Source organism: Thamnophis sirtalis, unplaced genomic scaffold (genome assembly GCF_051295495.1).
Source record: "Thamnophis sirtalis isolate CommonGarterSnake01/CBP01778 unplaced genomic scaffold, rThaSir2_p1.2 scaffold_3, whole genome shotgun sequence".
Classification (NCBI taxonomy): domain Eukaryota; kingdom Metazoa; phylum Chordata; class Lepidosauria; order Squamata; family Natricidae; genus Thamnophis; species Thamnophis sirtalis.
In genome coordinates, this window is record NW_028261383.1 from 138,373,699 (window position 1) to 138,391,221 (window position 17,523).

Below are 17,523 nucleotides of genomic sequence, written 5' to 3' on the forward strand. Positions count from 1 at the left end.
GGGACCCTTGGGCAAGAGTTAGGAAGGAGCTGTGGCGAACGTGACTGTAGGGTGTGAAGAAACCGCCTTACGAAGAAAGCTCTGTTTTGTGACCCAGGCTGGAACAACGGCATAGTTAGCACTAGGTCCAGGCGCCATTCCCCAAATATGTTGACAGCCTTTTGACGTTGCTCCTTTTCTTCTCTCTTTGGCCGGCCTTTAGCTATTCCAGGGTTGGGAGGCGGAGGAGACAGACAGAGACTGGCTCTGCTGGCGGAAACTTGCTCCCTCCTCTCCTCCGAAGACCAAACAAAGCCGGAGCGACGGCTCCCCAGAGGGAAGGGGAGTCCTCGGCTGCTGCAATCCCTGCCGCCGACAGCTGCGCGGAGAGTAACGAAAGCGCCCTTCCCAGAACTACGTTTAAGGCGGTTCGGCCTTTCTTTTTTGGTTTCGCGGGCGCCGAAAGGCCCGGATTGACGAGGACCAGCGTAGACACATCCCCCTACCTACCCACTGCGGCCAGACAGCCTTGAGGTGAAGTTGGCTGCCTGGGTGGAGGCAAGGATGGGTTTGTGGTGGTGGCGTGGGGAAGGCTGGGGACTGCGGCTGCTTTTTGCCCGGGACAGGCGCGCGCTGCGGCGAGGCTGCGCGAGGTGCCCCCCCCCCCGCCCACCAGGAGAGCAGAGGGAAGGTCGGAGAAGGCGAGGCGTGAGGAGAAAGCAAAGGAGGCGGCGTGGGAGGGAAGGAAGGAGGGGGAGCAGAGGTGGGAGTCAACGCGGTATAAAGGCGGGAGAGATGCGGCACGGCGAGGGGGGAAAGGAGGGGGTGGGTAGGCGAGGAACCAGAGGCTTCCCCGACGCCTTTTTGGGCTCGGTTGTCCGGGTTCAGCTTTGAATTGAGTGGCCGGCTCCTCAGTTGTGGGGAAACTGCGCGGGGGCGGCTGACGGTAGCTGGGCGGCTCCTGAGGGGGCATCTAAGCCCGCTTTGCCTCTAGGAGAGAATGCAAAAAAAGACAGCCGGCTTTCGCTCCGCTTGGCCGCAGGTGTTTTAGCCCGGCGTGGTCAATTATTGAGGAGCTAATCAGCGAGAGCTGCGGGTGTCAGATGTCCCTCGCCTGTTGACCCACGACGCAGCGCCTGCTGTGGCGATTATGTGACAAGCTGTCTTTTTTTGGGTCGAGGTGTAGATCTCCGACTGCCTGAGACGGTGCCTATCTAAGTGAGGGGCTTCATGGGTGAGACGTGGGGTGCTTTTCTCATTCCATTCTCTTTTCCTTGACTCTCTATTTACTTGCCTCAGAACATCATTAAGGCTGTGTGGTTACATGTAAAAATGATATTGTATTGCTAGCGACTGTGTAATGTATAGGGTACAGTTGGGGAAGTCAAAGAGAAAAGATCCAAACAATGAGAAACCTGAATAACCAATACCAATGTTGATTATGAGATGACAAATGGGACTTCTTTGGTTTGTAGGGAATGCTTTTATGGTTTGCTTCAAATAGATCCTAAGGCTATTCTGAACAAATCACCAGCAATTATGATACAATTGCAGCAATTATCAAATATATAATTGCATACATTAAGGACAAGAAAAGGGGTCTTTAATTGTAGACAGGGAAAGGCCATCTTGTTAATTTGAGAATCAGTTACTATTTAAGGTTAATTTTCAGAGTAGTTAACTGAAAGATGCAAATATTTGGAAACTATGGGAGTTGGAAGAGTTTGTTATATAATTAAGAAACTGGGAGAAAGAGACTAGGAAAAAAATTAGCTATCTCCATCTCTTTTCACCAATACAGCGTCAGATTTTGAATTATGCTGCACTTTCTTGTACCCAAAACACTGGTAGTATTTTCTGGAAGAGCAGAAAACATTGTAACTTAATATAATAAAATGTTTGTGAACATTCACTGTAAGACATTTAAAGTTCTTAAAAGGAAGTTACAGATTTATTTTTAAAGTAACTGTTTATACCAAGAAAAAAAATAAAAAGCATAAAACAATAAGAGAACTTGATGTGAATGAAGGAGAACGCTAACTAAAGAACTGGCAGGTGTATTGTGTATACTAATAATACAAGTAGTCCTCAATTTACAACCATTCATTTAGTGACCAATATTACAATGGCACTGAAAAAGTGACTTATGACCAGTTTTCACACTTAAAACTGTTGCAGCAACCTGGTGGTCATGTAATCAAAATTTGGGCACTTGACAACTGGCATGTATTTTTGAATGGATGTTAAGAAGGATGTTAAGCTAAGTTGTCTCTCATTAGACTTCATACTACAAGATAGATTTTAATAACGTGCCTATATTCTTGACAAATTTAGAAACCTGTAACACACTCCTTTTAAGTGTGATGGCTGCAATCCCAAATACCCCTCAGCATCCCCTTCTCCCGAGATACACATAGTGGCCACTCTCCAAGTGTTCTTGCAGGACCCTTAAGACTCTGGTGGCTCTGTCACCAAGTCTGGTTTAATATGTTTATGGAGCCCCTGTGATGCTGCTTGATTGTTATGGTTCCTTGTCATGATTTTTATTTTATCTACTTTAATTGTATAATCTGATGATGTAAAGCCACCCAGAAACTTTTGGAGTGGGTAATCATAACACATCTAAATAATTATTTTATGTAACCAGGATTAAGCTCTGTTCAATGCAGTAAAAACATGTGTAATAGATCCCTTGATCTGATAAGCACTTCTACTCAGAGTTTGAATTGAAAACTACTAAATTATTCCTATAAATTATCATTGCCTGTTTACCTTTCTCTCTTCTTGTGAAATTAGGGAGGGCGGGAGGGAGATTAGGTTCTGAAATGTAAATTTTCTACCATAGTACACTACCATATTATGCCAATAAATATTTCAGGATTTGACATGTAAGTGTATAAATGCTTTCTGTGTAAGCATTTTATCCGGAATTGGGAGGTGCTATGAGGAAAAAGTGCTTGTAATATGCCATGTTGTATAAACAATCTCAGTAGTGTAATTAGGGCAGAGCTTTGTGTAAATTCCATGCTGGATAGACTACTCAGCAGAAAGAACAAGAGGACTTGCCAGTAGAGAGAGTTTATTTATTGAAGTAAATATATTTTACAATCTAAGGAGATCTCTCATAGTGTAATTACCAAAATGCATTTCTAAAAACAATTACTAAATTCAGCTTTCCTAAAAACAAATACTAAATTGAACATCAGAACTATTTTGTTTTAATCTATGCCTATTTACGTGTAGCATTTCTTAGATATTTTACTTTGACTGGATAACTATAGAAGTATGACCCTCTTGTCAGCTTGAACCTGATATGAAGGCTTGCTGCATGCTTATGCATACTTAAAAAGAATTTAAACCAATTGAAATCTAAGTAATCCTTGTTAGGAGCAGATCACTTACAACAGTTTATTCTTTGGACTAGGATATAAGAGACCCACAGATGTAATGCTGTACTGTATAATCATTTCTTAATTCACTAATTCAATCCTGTTGGTAGACTAATTTTAGATCTACTCCTAGGTTATTGCACAATTTTTCATAAGATTGGTCTTACTAGCCTTTTTTGCAGACTTTAGAATGACTATTTTATTTGCTTAAAGTCTGTGGGAGAACTTGGAGCTTATTTTTGATTAAGATCTGTAGAAAAATACAGGCATGCTAAACTTGGAACAATTAGTTTGGGAATTGTTCTTCTTTTTTGGAGGGGAGCTATTTTAGATGGGTTAGATTATTTTTTGGGAAACATTACATATTGTCTCTTTGGTAATCTTTTCAACAAGCATTGCTTTGGCATGATACTGGAAGAGCAAAAACACTGTCATTCTGCAGAAGCTTAGTGCAGGGGGCCCTCTATGAGTCATCATTCCCAGCTTCTCAGATAAACTTCAGTTGCTACTTTCTTAGCACTGGCTCACTAAATGCTGAGGAGAGAAAATCTTCACTAGTGGTATCAATAATTCTGTGAAGGAGTAGATATGAAATTCACCGTGGGAAAAGAAAGGGTTTTCAAGTAATTTGGTCAAATTTCCCTGAGTTTTAAAAATTAACTATATGTTTCCATGATCTTTTAAAATTGTCTTTCTCCCTTTACCTTCAAATTAAATTCTGTATCTGTTAGCCTCTTGCAATTTCAGATTTTGTGATTAATTGGTATTTGAAATGTCCTGAAATAGATATTTTTAGTTTGTTTTTTTAATGTTTAAAACATACAGTAATAAAGTAAAAAATACTATTTTTGAATACATTGGGTTTAGTAGATAATCAGGCACAACAAATACAACACTATCAGCTCAAGGTTTAGTGTTAATTTACATGTGTCATAACATTCAGTTTATTTCTAACAGGCTTCATACAATATGTTATCTCATGCTTAGTGCCATTGCTGTCCCTCTTTATTTAATAAAGATAAATGATTGAGTGCTTTTATTTCAGTACAGTATAGTACTATAGTGCAGTTTTAAGAAGCTGTGATCATTTCTACCTGCAAAAGAGATACCCTTCAAAATGTTAGCATTTATTGTTTTCTACATTGCTAAGAAAATAGTCATTGCCACTTAGTATTTTCAGTGGTAGTAGATTCTGACAGAGAAAGAAGGCCTGCTAGATTAGATTATGTGCTTTTGTAAGATTATGTGCTCTTCAATAATTTTAACATTTGAGAATAGATGTAGATCTACATCTATGAATCTACATCTAGGCTGTGAATATTTGGATTTAGATAAACATACTAATTACAGTTGTACATAATGAAGCTGAATCTCATGAATATAGAGCTGACAAAGAGCTGCAGCACTGCAAAGGATCATTCTCAGCATGTTCATATTACATAACATGAGTGACCAGAATTTGATAGATGATGGCCAGTATCATCTTCTGATAGTAATTAAAGAGATAAGAACTGAACTATTACAACCAGTTGATTCATGAATTCCAAAATGACACCATGGTAAGTCAGAAGACACCCAGATACACCACCACCCCTTTCCTGGAGGTTATTCCATAAGGTGATCAAAGTTCTGTCTTTGTCAAATCTAGTTCTAAAATGCAGTCTGAAAAATATTGTAGCAGTGTTTGAATCTGTAACAACTATACGTTTTTAAAGAGTATTTTTGCTTCAAACTGAATGTTCATTTAGGCTATAAATTCTCACACTTCCACCAGTTTCAAAAAAGGCATTCCTATCAGAGACTTGGAAACATGAACATAATTTGAGCAGCATCAGTTGCAGAAAACTGATGCAATACAATGTATTTAATTTGTAAACATTTTTTATTATACATAGGAGTATTCTGATTTCCACATTTTGTATTTGAATATTCCCTTTTATGCTTAATGTTGCAATGTTATCAGTTGAAACTGGCTGGTTCACACACCCATGCTCAATTGCATAATGGCAAAAAAGGGGAAAATATCAGATTTTATTATATCTAGCATTATTGCTATTGCAAATAACAAATATTAAATTGTGGTCAATAAAATTTGAATAATAGTTTAAAAGCAAAACAGAAAAAAAATTGCCATGAGAAACTTTGGGAAATTGTTTAGTACTACAGTGAGTCATATAATTTGTTTTTTTAAGAGTTAATTGGTCATATTAATCATCATTTAGGATTTGGACAAATTCAATTTTAATAATAAAAACTGAAAACAAATAGCAAGTGTATATATCCCAGGCTTTATCAGAACATGTTAAACTAATACTTTATTTGCAATTAAGATGATACAAGTAGTCTTTGACTTAACAATCACAAGTGGGATTGGAAATTCCATCACTAAGTGATCTAGTCGCTAAGTAAGTCATGCCTGATTCTACATCCTTTTTTGCCACAGCTGTAAGTCATTAAGCAAATCTGGCTTTTCCCATTCACTTTGCTATTCAGAAGGCTACCAGTAGGTCACAAATGGAAATCATGGGACCCCAAGGATGCTACAACTGTTGTAAATAAATGCCAGTTGCCAAGTACCTGAATTTTGATCATGTGACTGGGTGCACTGCAATAGGTGTAAGTGCAAAGATCAGTGACTTTTTTCAGCACTGTTGTAACTTTGAAATGAATGGTCATAAGTCAAGGATTGCTTGTCCTGTATTTAGAGCAGCAATAAATCTGCAAGTCTGGCTTCCTAAAATTTATCTGAGAAGCATTTTGATTATCATCCTGTATCTACTTGATATCACTTAAAGATAATTAATAGTTTATGTAGGTTTTGTTTTTAGATGGTGAAACCTATATTACAGAAATGTATCCATTTAAAATATTGATTAGTAATATAATTAAATATAGTGAATGATACTATCGTTAAAACAAATTAATTGACTTAAAAGGGGCATACATTTAAAAAATGCATGTAATTGTTTTGCTTTTCAGATGCAAAAATGTCTACAGATGCTTCAAGACAAAAAGGAGTGTGGCGACAAACAAGAGCTCTTTTTTATAAGAATTGCCTAGTTAAATGGAGAACCAAGAAGAGTAGTGTTCAGGTCAGTTGATCTGCAGTTTTCTAAGGTTTGAAGAAATTAAAAGATGAATCTTTTGAATATTTTAAAATAATTGTTAATGATAATAGTTTTATATATTTATTTTTGTTTTAATTATGCTGTCCAGAGTCACTTGTTTGTGAGATGGGCAGCGATATAAATTACGGTAGCTAAATAAATAAATCATTTTGTTCATTGATTTGAGCTCTGTTTAAAATTTTTACATCAGAATTATTCTTAGGCTTCTAGGCCATTAAATGATCTTATTAAGGACATGCTTCCTGAGATATTTTAATTGGAGAACAAATAATTCCATTTGCAATAACAATAGATAGATTAAGATACTATATTTTAATCCAAGAAATTATCATGGGGGGAATCTATATCTCAGAAAAACATTAAAAGTTTAATCTGTACCACATCAAAGGCTTTTTCTACATCCAGTGAAGCAACTACTACACAATTTAGTTTTTCTGATTTTACTTTTAAAATATTAATCAGTAGTCTAGTATTATCTGAAGCTTATTCTTTAGTAAAAGACTTAGTCTTTTATCAAGCCAAATTGTGAAAAATGAATTATTGTAGGTAATATATTATGTTTCTGAATGCCAGAACTACAAGCTGGTTTTAAAGAAATCATGGATTTGCTCATACCTTTCTACAGAATTTCTACAGGCTTCAATATTACTTACATAATCTTCACAAAAAAGAGGGTAGCATTCAAATATAATTCAGAAACATTTTTATATACCACCAGCAAGATGAAAATAAAAATCTCAATATATACTGTATGTTATAGAATTCTACTTGATTAATCATGTGGACCAAGGACTTTAATCTCTTTTCATATCTGTTAGAATAAAAAATAAAAACAGATTAAGATACTGATACATATACTGGATTGTAAAGAATATCATTTTGCTTTATTAGATTTAGCATATTCATTTTTGTTGGGCACAAGGTATGGATTGTAACTCCAGTTTTTTGTTAGGGATGTTTAAAAATTAAAATTAAGCTCCTCTTTCAGCAATATTGCACTTAGACACTGGGACTGTTGTTCATTTCCTGGGGTCAAATATGCAATTGTGACTGAATAATGCATGTGAAACGTTACATTCATATTAGTCTTAGCCTTATAACCACACTGAAATAGCAATATGTGTGAAGTTTTCACATGTGATTATACTTGTTTAATTATTAATGATCTGTTCTATCAAACATTCATACTCGCCAGGGAAAATATGAATGCTAAGACTATAAGCAGGGCATGAAAATGCATTTTGTACATCTTTTTAACATTAGATGACCTCATGTTCTATTTTAATTTCATAAGTATACTAATTTAGCAAACTCTGCCTGCTCTACTGGCCAATCAAACTTCGTTGTTGCCAGAATTTAGATGTTATCTTTGAGTCCCTAGTGCCCAGTAAGTGCCAGTTAAATCAAATCAAATCCTGCTAGAGTGGAAATGTCCCATCTTCAGCTCTAGATTTTGAAAAAGTCTAGATTTATGTTATTCAGAGAAAGCTGCTTTCTCATCACATGGGGAATAGTAGGCAGAATTAGTGAATGCTATACCAATATCCAGATATGTAATGTTTAAATACTGAAATAACAGATTTTTAAGAAGACTCTCTGTTTCAGTGAGTATTATAAACAGCTGTAAGTGGTTGTTTCTGAGTCTTACCCATTTTAACATGTTGGTTTTATTTGTGCAGGAAATACTGCTTCCACTTTTCTTTTTATTCTGGCTAATATTATTGAGCATGATGTACCCAAATAAGAAATATGATGAGGTGCCTGATTCTGATCTTTATTCTGTGGATCACTCTAGTATTTCTGAGTTTGTTGTTGGCTACACACCAGTGAACAATGTGACAAGAAAAATCATGCACAAAATGTCTGCAGAATATTTTACAGAAGGTATTATAAACACACACTTCTGTTCTCCCAAATGTTTATATTTTTTCTTGTATTTGCTAGGAAGATGCAGTTAGAAAAATAGATTAAACATGTTATTTTCATATAATTGCATGCATGTTATTTCATATTAAATATTTATAAATAGTCTTTTATATTAACACCCATTATTTGTGTTTTCCTTCTAAAGCTTATTCTCGCAATATGCCTCTTACTGGTGTCCCAAATGAATCAATCATCCTATACTCTCTGTGAGCCATTGAAGTTCTTGTGATTGGACTGGGATACAAATGTGATAAATACATAAAATAAATAATAAAAGCCGTATTCTAATGTATTTGATAATAGAAAAGAGGCTCTGAGGCTGCAGATCCAAATTTCACCTAGGGTCCAGCAAGTTCCATGTGAACAAAACAAATCGATTAATGCCCCCTAACAGCAACGACCGGAACCACTGGATATGTATCCAATGGAGCTAAACCTCATCTGACTGGGCATTGGCCAGGACAATAGTTCTTATATCTTTGTTCCTCATGATGAAAGAATCTGGTTATAATGCAATCTGTGTTGAAAACCCATGCCTTTTGATGACAGGTAGTCCTCAACATATGACCGCAATTGAGCCCAAAATTTGTGTTGCTAAATTAGATAGTTGTTAAGTGAATTGTGCCCCATTTTACAACTTTTCTTGCCACAGTTCAGTGATTCACTGCAGTTGTTAAGTTTCGTAACAGTTGTTAAAGTGAAAGTGGCTTCTCCATTGACTTTGCTTATCAGAAGGTTGCAAATGGTGATCACATGACCTCAGGACTGCAACTGTCATAAATAAGAGTCAGTTGCCAAGTGTTTGAATTTTGATCATTACACCATGGGGATGCTGCAATGGTCATAAGTGTGAAAAACGGTCATAGGTCACTTTTTCAGTGGTGGTGTAACTTCAAACAGTCACTAAATGAACTATTGTAAGTCAAGGACTACCTGCACACAGAATTCTATTCTATAGACCTAAACTGATCCTCTCAAAATAAGTTCTGTATTTTGCAAGTATACATACTCTATGCATTTAAAAAATCCCACATTTTTAATGAGAGACTTAAAAAATTAATTTGACATCAATACCTTCAGATAGGCTGAATGTTATATGTAAAAAAATATTATACGGTTAATAAATGAGACAGTTACAGATAGGTTTGCACTTGTATTGGTACAAATAATCGGAGATGAAAATAATGAGAAGAAATATTTTCTTTTATAGGAATCACTACTGAAGAATTTCTAAGTGAGCAAGAAATGCAAGAGGCTACATTTCGTAGTCCCCGGAACTTTGTGGGTGTAATTTTTCAGGATTCTATGTCCTATCAACTTAGATTTCCTCCTACAAAAGTTCCTGTTTCTGCAATTCATGTGGAATCAAGAGGTATTTAAATGTATATATAAATATTTGATTTTTCTCAGACCTAGGAGTGATCTTTTGTAAAATTATGTTTATAATTTATTATTCAATTTACAGAATTACTGTACTTTTAGATACTTATGAGGATGCATAGATTCCATATGTATTTTAAAAACATTCCAACTATTTTGTTACCATAAAGGCATGTAGTCATTCAAATATACTGCAAATGGAGATTATATCTTCTAGACATTTAATTTGAAGTCAGTTTGATCCACCAAATGGCTTGATTTGATGTGTCTGAATCAGTTTAGAAAATCAGATAAAACTAACTTGGTTTTCTGAAGCCTTTAGAATTGCTTAATTGAAATGATGATCCCAAACTGATTGAATGTTGGAATTAGATTCAAAACCCTTAATGATTTTAGTTTTAATTATATAAACAGCCTAAAAATATAAATGTAAGCTTATGCCATCGATTGGAAATGAAGATTTGAAGAATATGATGCTTTACTATATAAAATAAAAAAACTTGTCTAATATTGTAATATTATATTTTTAATCCTTCCATATGCGTTTAGAAGATATACATGTTTTAAATGTTTTAGGATGAACTCAGGCTTTCTTTACATGTATATCTTTTATTTTTCACTAATAAAGATACTTTAGTACAGCTTCAACTATAAATGACTGTAAACTTTAAAGAAGAAGAATATATGCTGCTAATATTTTTGTCTTAATTTCATTATGGTTTTTTTGTGAGTGCCTATTTGGAAGAAGGCTATGTTAAATATCAGTTTCTTTTCTCATATATTTTATATGAAATCTTATATCCTAGTATGAAACTATAGATCAGTTTATTCATGCCAATATGATAAAAACTTAGTTGAAGATAAAGTAACTTTTTCCATCTATATGGCAGAAACATTAGCCTATTTTTGATGTGGAATAGTAAGATAGCAAAAAAAAATTTAAAAATTTTTTTTTTACAGCCAGTTGTCCAAACCCTTCCAAGATATGTGAAGCTGAAACCTACTGGCGGTATGGATTTACAGCTCTCCAGATCTGCATTGATGCAGCTATTATTCAGGTAAATATAAATGATTAGCATACAACTCAATATTTCTTTGTATTAGTCAAAATACAATATAATATTTATTTATTTTTATATACGAAAATGCTTTATCCAAGTGAGCAGTTAAGCTATGCAGTGATCTGAATTTGAGAAAAATACAGTATGTAATTTGGAACACAGAGCACTTTTTGAGTGGTCCCTAATGTTATATTTGATTGAAAAAATGTTTCCAAGTCAAATTTGTCTATCAAATCTCGATATTATGGTTTTCTCTTCAAATCTAGACAGTGCACAAACTAATGAGTCCCTGTTATAGTCACCTAAGTGTTTGACTGAATTTTGAATTAATGTTCATAATTAATAGCTGAATATGAAATTCTTTTGCTTGAGATGCTACATGAATGTAAACAAAGTGTATTTTGGATTTATATTTTCACCAGAAATATATATGTATAATTGTGTTTCCTTGTATTGACTGCTTAATTCATTATGCAGTTACAATAAGTCCTTGTTGATAGTTGGGGACAATAGGATTATCTGTCTCTTCAGGTATCCTCCAACTGTGCACTGACCAGGACTTTTAATTGAATCCATCCACCTTGTTGCTGTTTATTTTCTGATTCTTTTTACTTCTACCTTTCCCAAAATTACATTTGCATAATATGTTCAGAATATAATAGCAATAGCACTTAGAGTTATATCCACTTCGCAGTGCTTTACAGACCTCAAGTGGTTTACAGAGACAGCAAATTGTCCCCAACAATCTGGGTCCTCATTTTACCCACCTCTGAAGGATGGAAGGCTGACTCAACCTTGAGCTAATGAGAATTGAACTGCTAGCAGATGGCAGAATTAGCTTGCAATGCTGCATTCTAATCACTGCACCACACGGCTGTGTGCCTCCTTTGGATTGACTTGATCTATAATATTTTTGTTTTGTTTTATTTTTGCTATTGATAGCATTTCCAAAGTAATAATTAGTTAGTTTAATAAATTTATATGCCACCCAATCCCATAGGACTCCGGGCGGCTTACAAAAACAAGATAAAAGATAAAAGTTAAAAATAGAAAAAGAAAAACAAATTTAAAAACAACACACCATACATTCCGTCTAGGTGGGGCTGGACCTCGTTCATGAAGTCAACAGCCCCAGGCCTGCCAGAATAGCCAGGTTTTAGTGGCTTTCGGAAGGCCGAGAGAGTGGGAAGGGTCCGGATCTCTACGGGTAGATTGTTCCACAGGGCTGGAGCAGCTACATAGAAGGCTCTCCCCTGAGGGGCCGCCAGCCGGCATTGTCCGGTCGATGGCACCCGGAGAAGGCCCAGCCTGTGAGATCTTATCCGTTGGGAGGTATGTGGCAAGAGGCGGTCTCTCAGATATCCAGGTCCTAAGCCATGTAGGGCTTTAAAGGTGATGACCAGCACCTTGAAGTGCTTTCGGAGACCAATAGGCAGCCAGTGCAGCTCGCGGAGGATGGGTGTAACATGGGTGAATCTAGGTACACCCGATATCGCTTGTGCGGCTGCATTCTGGGGAGGGCAGAAATGAGCAAAAAATGGGCTGTTTTTTGCCCCCCCCAGCCCCCAGCAGCACTCTATAAGCCTCTGTAAGGCTATGAAAAGTGACAGTTTTTGCAAAAAATGGGCCATATTTTGCTCATTTTTGGCCCTTCCACCCCTGCAGGAACACTTTGCAAGCCCCCCCAAGGCTATTCATGCCTTTTTAAAAAAAACACCTGTTTTCGCGAAAAATGAGTTGTTTTTTGGGAAGTTTGCAGAGTGTAAAAGCTTTCTCCCCCCTTTCAGAAAGCTCTTTAGTTAACGTGATTCATAAGAATTAGTTTGATCAAGTGCTGTGCCAGGAGAAACAAAATCTTAGGTGCTGCAGATTGTCAGTGATTTCTTTGTCCAACACCTGGAAACATCTACCTACTTACCTACTCTCTCCCCCTACCTACCTACTGTATTTCTCTATTTCTCTCTATATATTTTTTTTCTCTCTCTATCCCTTTATCTACTTACCTACCTACCTACCTAACTACTCTCTCTCTCCCTATCTACCTACTGCATTTCTCTCTCTTTCCCTCTCTATCCCTCTATCTACCTACCTACCGTATTTTCACGACCAAAAGCCGCACCGGATTATAAGCCGCAGTATCAATTAACGTTAATTTTTCAAACTTTTTCCATATATAAAGCGCACCGGGTTATAAGCCGCACGTTTCCCGACGCTTCTGGACATCTGTTGCAGTCGCGAGGAGCGGAGAAGAGCGCGAAGGTTCTTGGCGCTCCAGGAAGCCGCGAAAGCAGCTGGGAGAGGCGCACGGCTTGGTTTATCCTCCCTGGACGTCGCAGCAGCAGCCCCAAGCGCACCGATCTCTGTGTTTTTCGCATCAGGGCATGCTGCAAGAGAGAGTGAGTGAAGACCTTTCCGGATTGCTGGTGGTGGAGGTGTGGGCCCGTCGCCCTGTGCTCAGCAAAAAAGTCCGGGGGAGTCCTTTGCGCTGGCTGGAAAAGATCTTCACTCTTCACTCATTCCCTCTTGCAACACACCCCGATGCGAAAAACACTGAGATCGGTGAGTTTGGGGCTGCTACTGCGACATCCAGGGAGGAGAAACCAAACCGCGCGCCTCTCCCGCTTCCCGGAGCGCCAAGAACCTTCGCGCTCTTCTCCGCTCCTCGCGACTGCAATAGACGTCCAGAAGCGGCAGGGGCTATCGAGCTGGAAATCCAATCCCCATTAGCCCCAAAAGCCGCTTCTGGACATCTATTGCAGTCGCGAGGAGCGGAGAAGAGCGCGAAGGTTCTTGGCGCTCCAGGAAGCCGCGAAAGCAGCTGGGAGAGGCGCACGGCTTGGTTTATCCTCCCTGGATGTCGCAGCAGCAGCCCCAAGCGCACCGATCTCTGTGTTTTTCGCATCGGGGCATGCTCTTGCAGCACACCCCGATGCGAAAAACACTGAGATCGGTGAGTTTGGGGCTGCTACTGCGACATCCAGGGAGGAGAAACCAAACCGCGCGCCTCTCCCGCTTCCCGGAGCGCCAAGAACCTTCGCGCTCTTCTCCACACTCTCCTTGGCTCCTCACAACTGCAATAGACGTCCAGAAGCAGCAGGGGCTATCGAGCTGGAAATCCAATCCCCATTAGCCCCAAAAGCCGCTTCTGGACATCTATTGCAGTCGCGAGGAGCGGAGAAGAGCGCGAAGGTTCTTGGCGCTCCAGGAAGCCGCGAAAGCAGCTGGGAGATCTTTTTCCATATATAAAGCGCACCGGGTTATAAGCCGCACTGCCGGTTTTGGATCAAATTTTAGGATTTTCAGTGCGGCTTATAGTTGTGAAAATACGGTACTTTTTAAAAAATTTGCCTCTTCAAAACCTTGGTGCATCTTATACTCTTATACAGGTCTTATACATCTTATACAGGTCTTATACTCCAAAAAATATGGTAAATTAGGTCTGTCATAAATTATTTTATAGCTTTGGATATACTGTTTCTTTATTAGCAGAAGCTATTCCAAAAGTGGTTTTAACAGTCATTTTCTTTTTTCAGCTGAAGACCAATCATTCAGTTTTAGAAGAACTGGAACAAACAAAAGCTGTCATGATGGGGGAATCTGCTATTTTGGAAATAGATAATTTTTCTCGTGCCATCATTCTGATTTATTTAGTGGTTGCCTTTTCGCCTTTTGGTTATTACTTAGCTATCCATATTGTGGCAGAAAAAGAGAAGAAATTAAAACAATTTTTAATGATAATGGGCCTTCATGACACTGCCTTTTGGTGAGTAAGTTCCTTAGTTCTTCATTGTTAAACAACCGCAGCAGTTCTTGTTCAGTTATACAGTTTGAAAGAAAAGGTACAGCATCTTGATTGTGGCTCAAAGTAAAAAAATCTCTTTATATGAAATATTTCAGGCTATATATTCAAACTTCCCTAGACCTATTTCTTAGTTTGGATAGATATGACTACGTTATGATATATTTTGAACACTAAGCTATGTGAAGAATCAGATGCAATTTTGAAAATAAAAGTGAACTTGAAATGCTTGCAGTCTTTGGTCACAATTATCACTGGTCTATCATCACTGTGTATATATGTTAACGGAGTTACTTTGTAAACATGTACAGAGTTAATTTAGAGATGTCTCTTTAAATGTAAGCTGCTTTTCTTGATACTGTTATGCTGAATGCTTGAAAAAACTGACTAATGCTTGTGTACAGATTCTCAGTTTAAATTTTTGGTGCATATGCATGACAAAGCTTTAAACTGAGGCCAGATGTAAAGAGGATGCATGAAGCACTTGATTGGTGGAACTGCAGATGCTTTCCTTACCCCCCCACCCCCTCCTTTTTAAAAATGTAATTAATATGATAAGAGTTGTCTAGTTTTCTTCCTCTGGAAAATTTGGGGGCAGTGAACCTTGAGCTGGTCACAATCGAACAGCCTGCAGAACTGCATTCTAACCACACTGCTACCACGGCTCTTTTATATGTTAGCGATACATAGAAAAATACATTTGTGTACTTTTGAATTTAGAAGCATCTTGAACTGATGAAGCAAGATAAAAAAGAAAATTTTGGGAAATTCAATGAACTTTATTTTAAGATACTATGGAAGGATTTTTCTAGAGCAATGACACTTTTGTGTAAAGGACAGGTCAAAGTATTCCTCTATTTTCTTGAAAAATCCCGATAGTCATGAAACAACTGCCATGCAATTAAAATTTGTTCTAATATTATTGCTGCTTCCTCTGTTGGGGTCAATGTTGACTTTAGATATTAGAGATGTGCGGTGTTTTGGATATGTTTTCCAAAGGCTGTTTTGGAATGTGCACAGATATGAAAGTAGTGGCTGCCTGTAACTCTTTAAGACAATAGCATCTTTTCCCAAGAAGATAGTTTGCAAACACATTCTTGTTCCTGTGCTCTAGAGCAGTGGTTCCCAAACTTTTTCAGTCCACTGCTCCCTTGGTACTACAAACTGATCCTCAGTGCCCCCCCCCCAAGTGGTGGAATTCAATTTTTTTACTACTGGTTCTGTGGGTGTGACTTGGTAGGCGTGGCTGGGGGAGTCATGTGACTGGGTGGTTTGCACGATGGAAGGAAGGTAGTAACAGTAAAATTCAAAACTGTAACAATTAATTGCACATTTATTCAAAATCCAATTTAAAAACCTTTTTAGTTAACGTTAATTTAACAAAATTGTTGAACATGATCCAGTGATACCAGGTTTTCAAAGTCTGATAGTCATTTATCAAGAACCTGAGTAACTAGTAACTTAGTAAACGCAGTAAAATTTAGTAATTACTTCACTGTTCAGTAAATTCTTAATGTGATGGATGGGCTTGATGAAGCGATACCAGTTTCCCAATGTCTGGTTTTAAGTCACTTAGCAGAGTGCAATGTTTCCCAACCTTGGCAACTTGAAGATGTCTGGACTTCAACTCCCAGAATTCCCCAGCCATGGAATACTGGCTGGGGAATTCTAGGAGTTGAATTCCAGACACCCTTAAGTTGCCAAGGTTGAGAGACACTGCTCTAGAAGCATCAGAACTGTTTTCCTCTCCTCTCCTATTACAGTATCAGAGGAGCCTTTTCGGTGGCATTAACTCCTGGCTCTAGTTTCCAGTAGTTTGGGGTGAGAGCAGCCCGTTTCCTATCAGTTTGCCCCTGGAGTTCGTGCATAACTTGCTTCGTCGTCGCCCACGTCGAAATTCCCTTTGGCCATTGCCCCACTGCCCCTTCCCAACCAAGGAACACCACCAACCACCACCTTTTTTGTGTCTTCGGAGGATTTTAGTTGCCATATGCACATATGGGGATCCCCAGTTCCGGGATCGCCCTTCACGCGCCCGCAAAAAAGAGGGCTCCCTGCCTGCGGAATGTGGTACTGCTGCCCTTGGCGCACAGCGTGCAGATTGGCTGAGCGCGCACTGAGTGACTGACTACCCCGAGGAATGCATGGTATGCAAGAGGCCAGAAGCAACCATTCAACAGGATGGGGAGGGGGAGGATGGGAGCGACCCATGTCTGCGATGGACTCTGGGAGCACGTGTGTTCCGAGCCATGGCGCTCAGTCCGGAGAGGGGAGGGAAAAAGCCCTGAGTGGCGTGTGCCTAGTCACCATGTGGGAGTGGCTCAGTGTCTTCCGATTTAGTTGTTTAGACTCTCCACCCTCCTCTGCTCGGTTGCACGCTCTATATGTTTTTCCTCTCCCCCCCCCTCTCTTTTGCTGGGCGGTGGTTGAGACTGCTGGTAGTTAGGATCGATTCTGCTGTTGCTTAAGTCGCTGCGGCAGACAGCAGCAGCAACGAGAAGCAGCAGTGGTAGTATCGAGGAGATCAACGAAGAAGGTGCATTTATGGCAGGCTGGCCAGCTGAAGTTGTAGGCTCAGCGCGGCTCCTTCTCTGCCACCTGCCCCCCCTTGCCTCTTAGTGCCCTCTTAAGTCATCCCACCGCCCCCCAGGGGGCGGTACCTCCCACTTTGGGAACCACTGCTCTAGAGCATCTTTTCAGAATCACATCCAAAAGACTTTGGAGTCCTACTAGATACTTACCGGTTACTTGCCTAGATATTTGCAAAGCTTTTGTCTTTTGTATTAACAGTGTTGCAGAATTATGTAATTCTTCATGTTAGGTTGCATGAATATAACACCTCTGTGTTCCTATTTGTGGGC

General features: G+C 38.7%; 1 protein-coding gene across 2 annotated transcripts in view; it reads left to right on the plus strand.

Moving 5' to 3' along the window:
• Positions 1-262: 262 nt before the first annotated feature.
• LOC106544047 (cholesterol transporter ABCA5) overlaps positions 263-17,523 on the plus strand; it is a 75,906-nt gene continuing 58,645 nt past the window's right edge. Inside the window, exons 1-6 of one of the 2 annotated variants that reach the window (XM_087710202.1) lie at positions 263-513; positions 6,348-6,460; positions 8,176-8,380; positions 9,633-9,794; positions 10,763-10,860; positions 14,397-14,626. In XM_087710202.1, the coding sequence (XP_087566328.1) occupies positions 6,356-6,460; positions 8,176-8,380; positions 9,633-9,794; positions 10,763-10,860; positions 14,397-14,626 (800 nt within the window). In that variant the 5' untranslated portion in view covers positions 263-513; positions 6,348-6,355. Of the gene's footprint in view, positions 514-805; positions 1,214-6,347; positions 6,461-8,175; positions 8,381-9,632; positions 9,795-10,762; positions 10,861-14,396; positions 14,627-17,523 lie in introns of those variants that run through there. The other variant, XM_087710201.1, reaches the window with a different exon arrangement.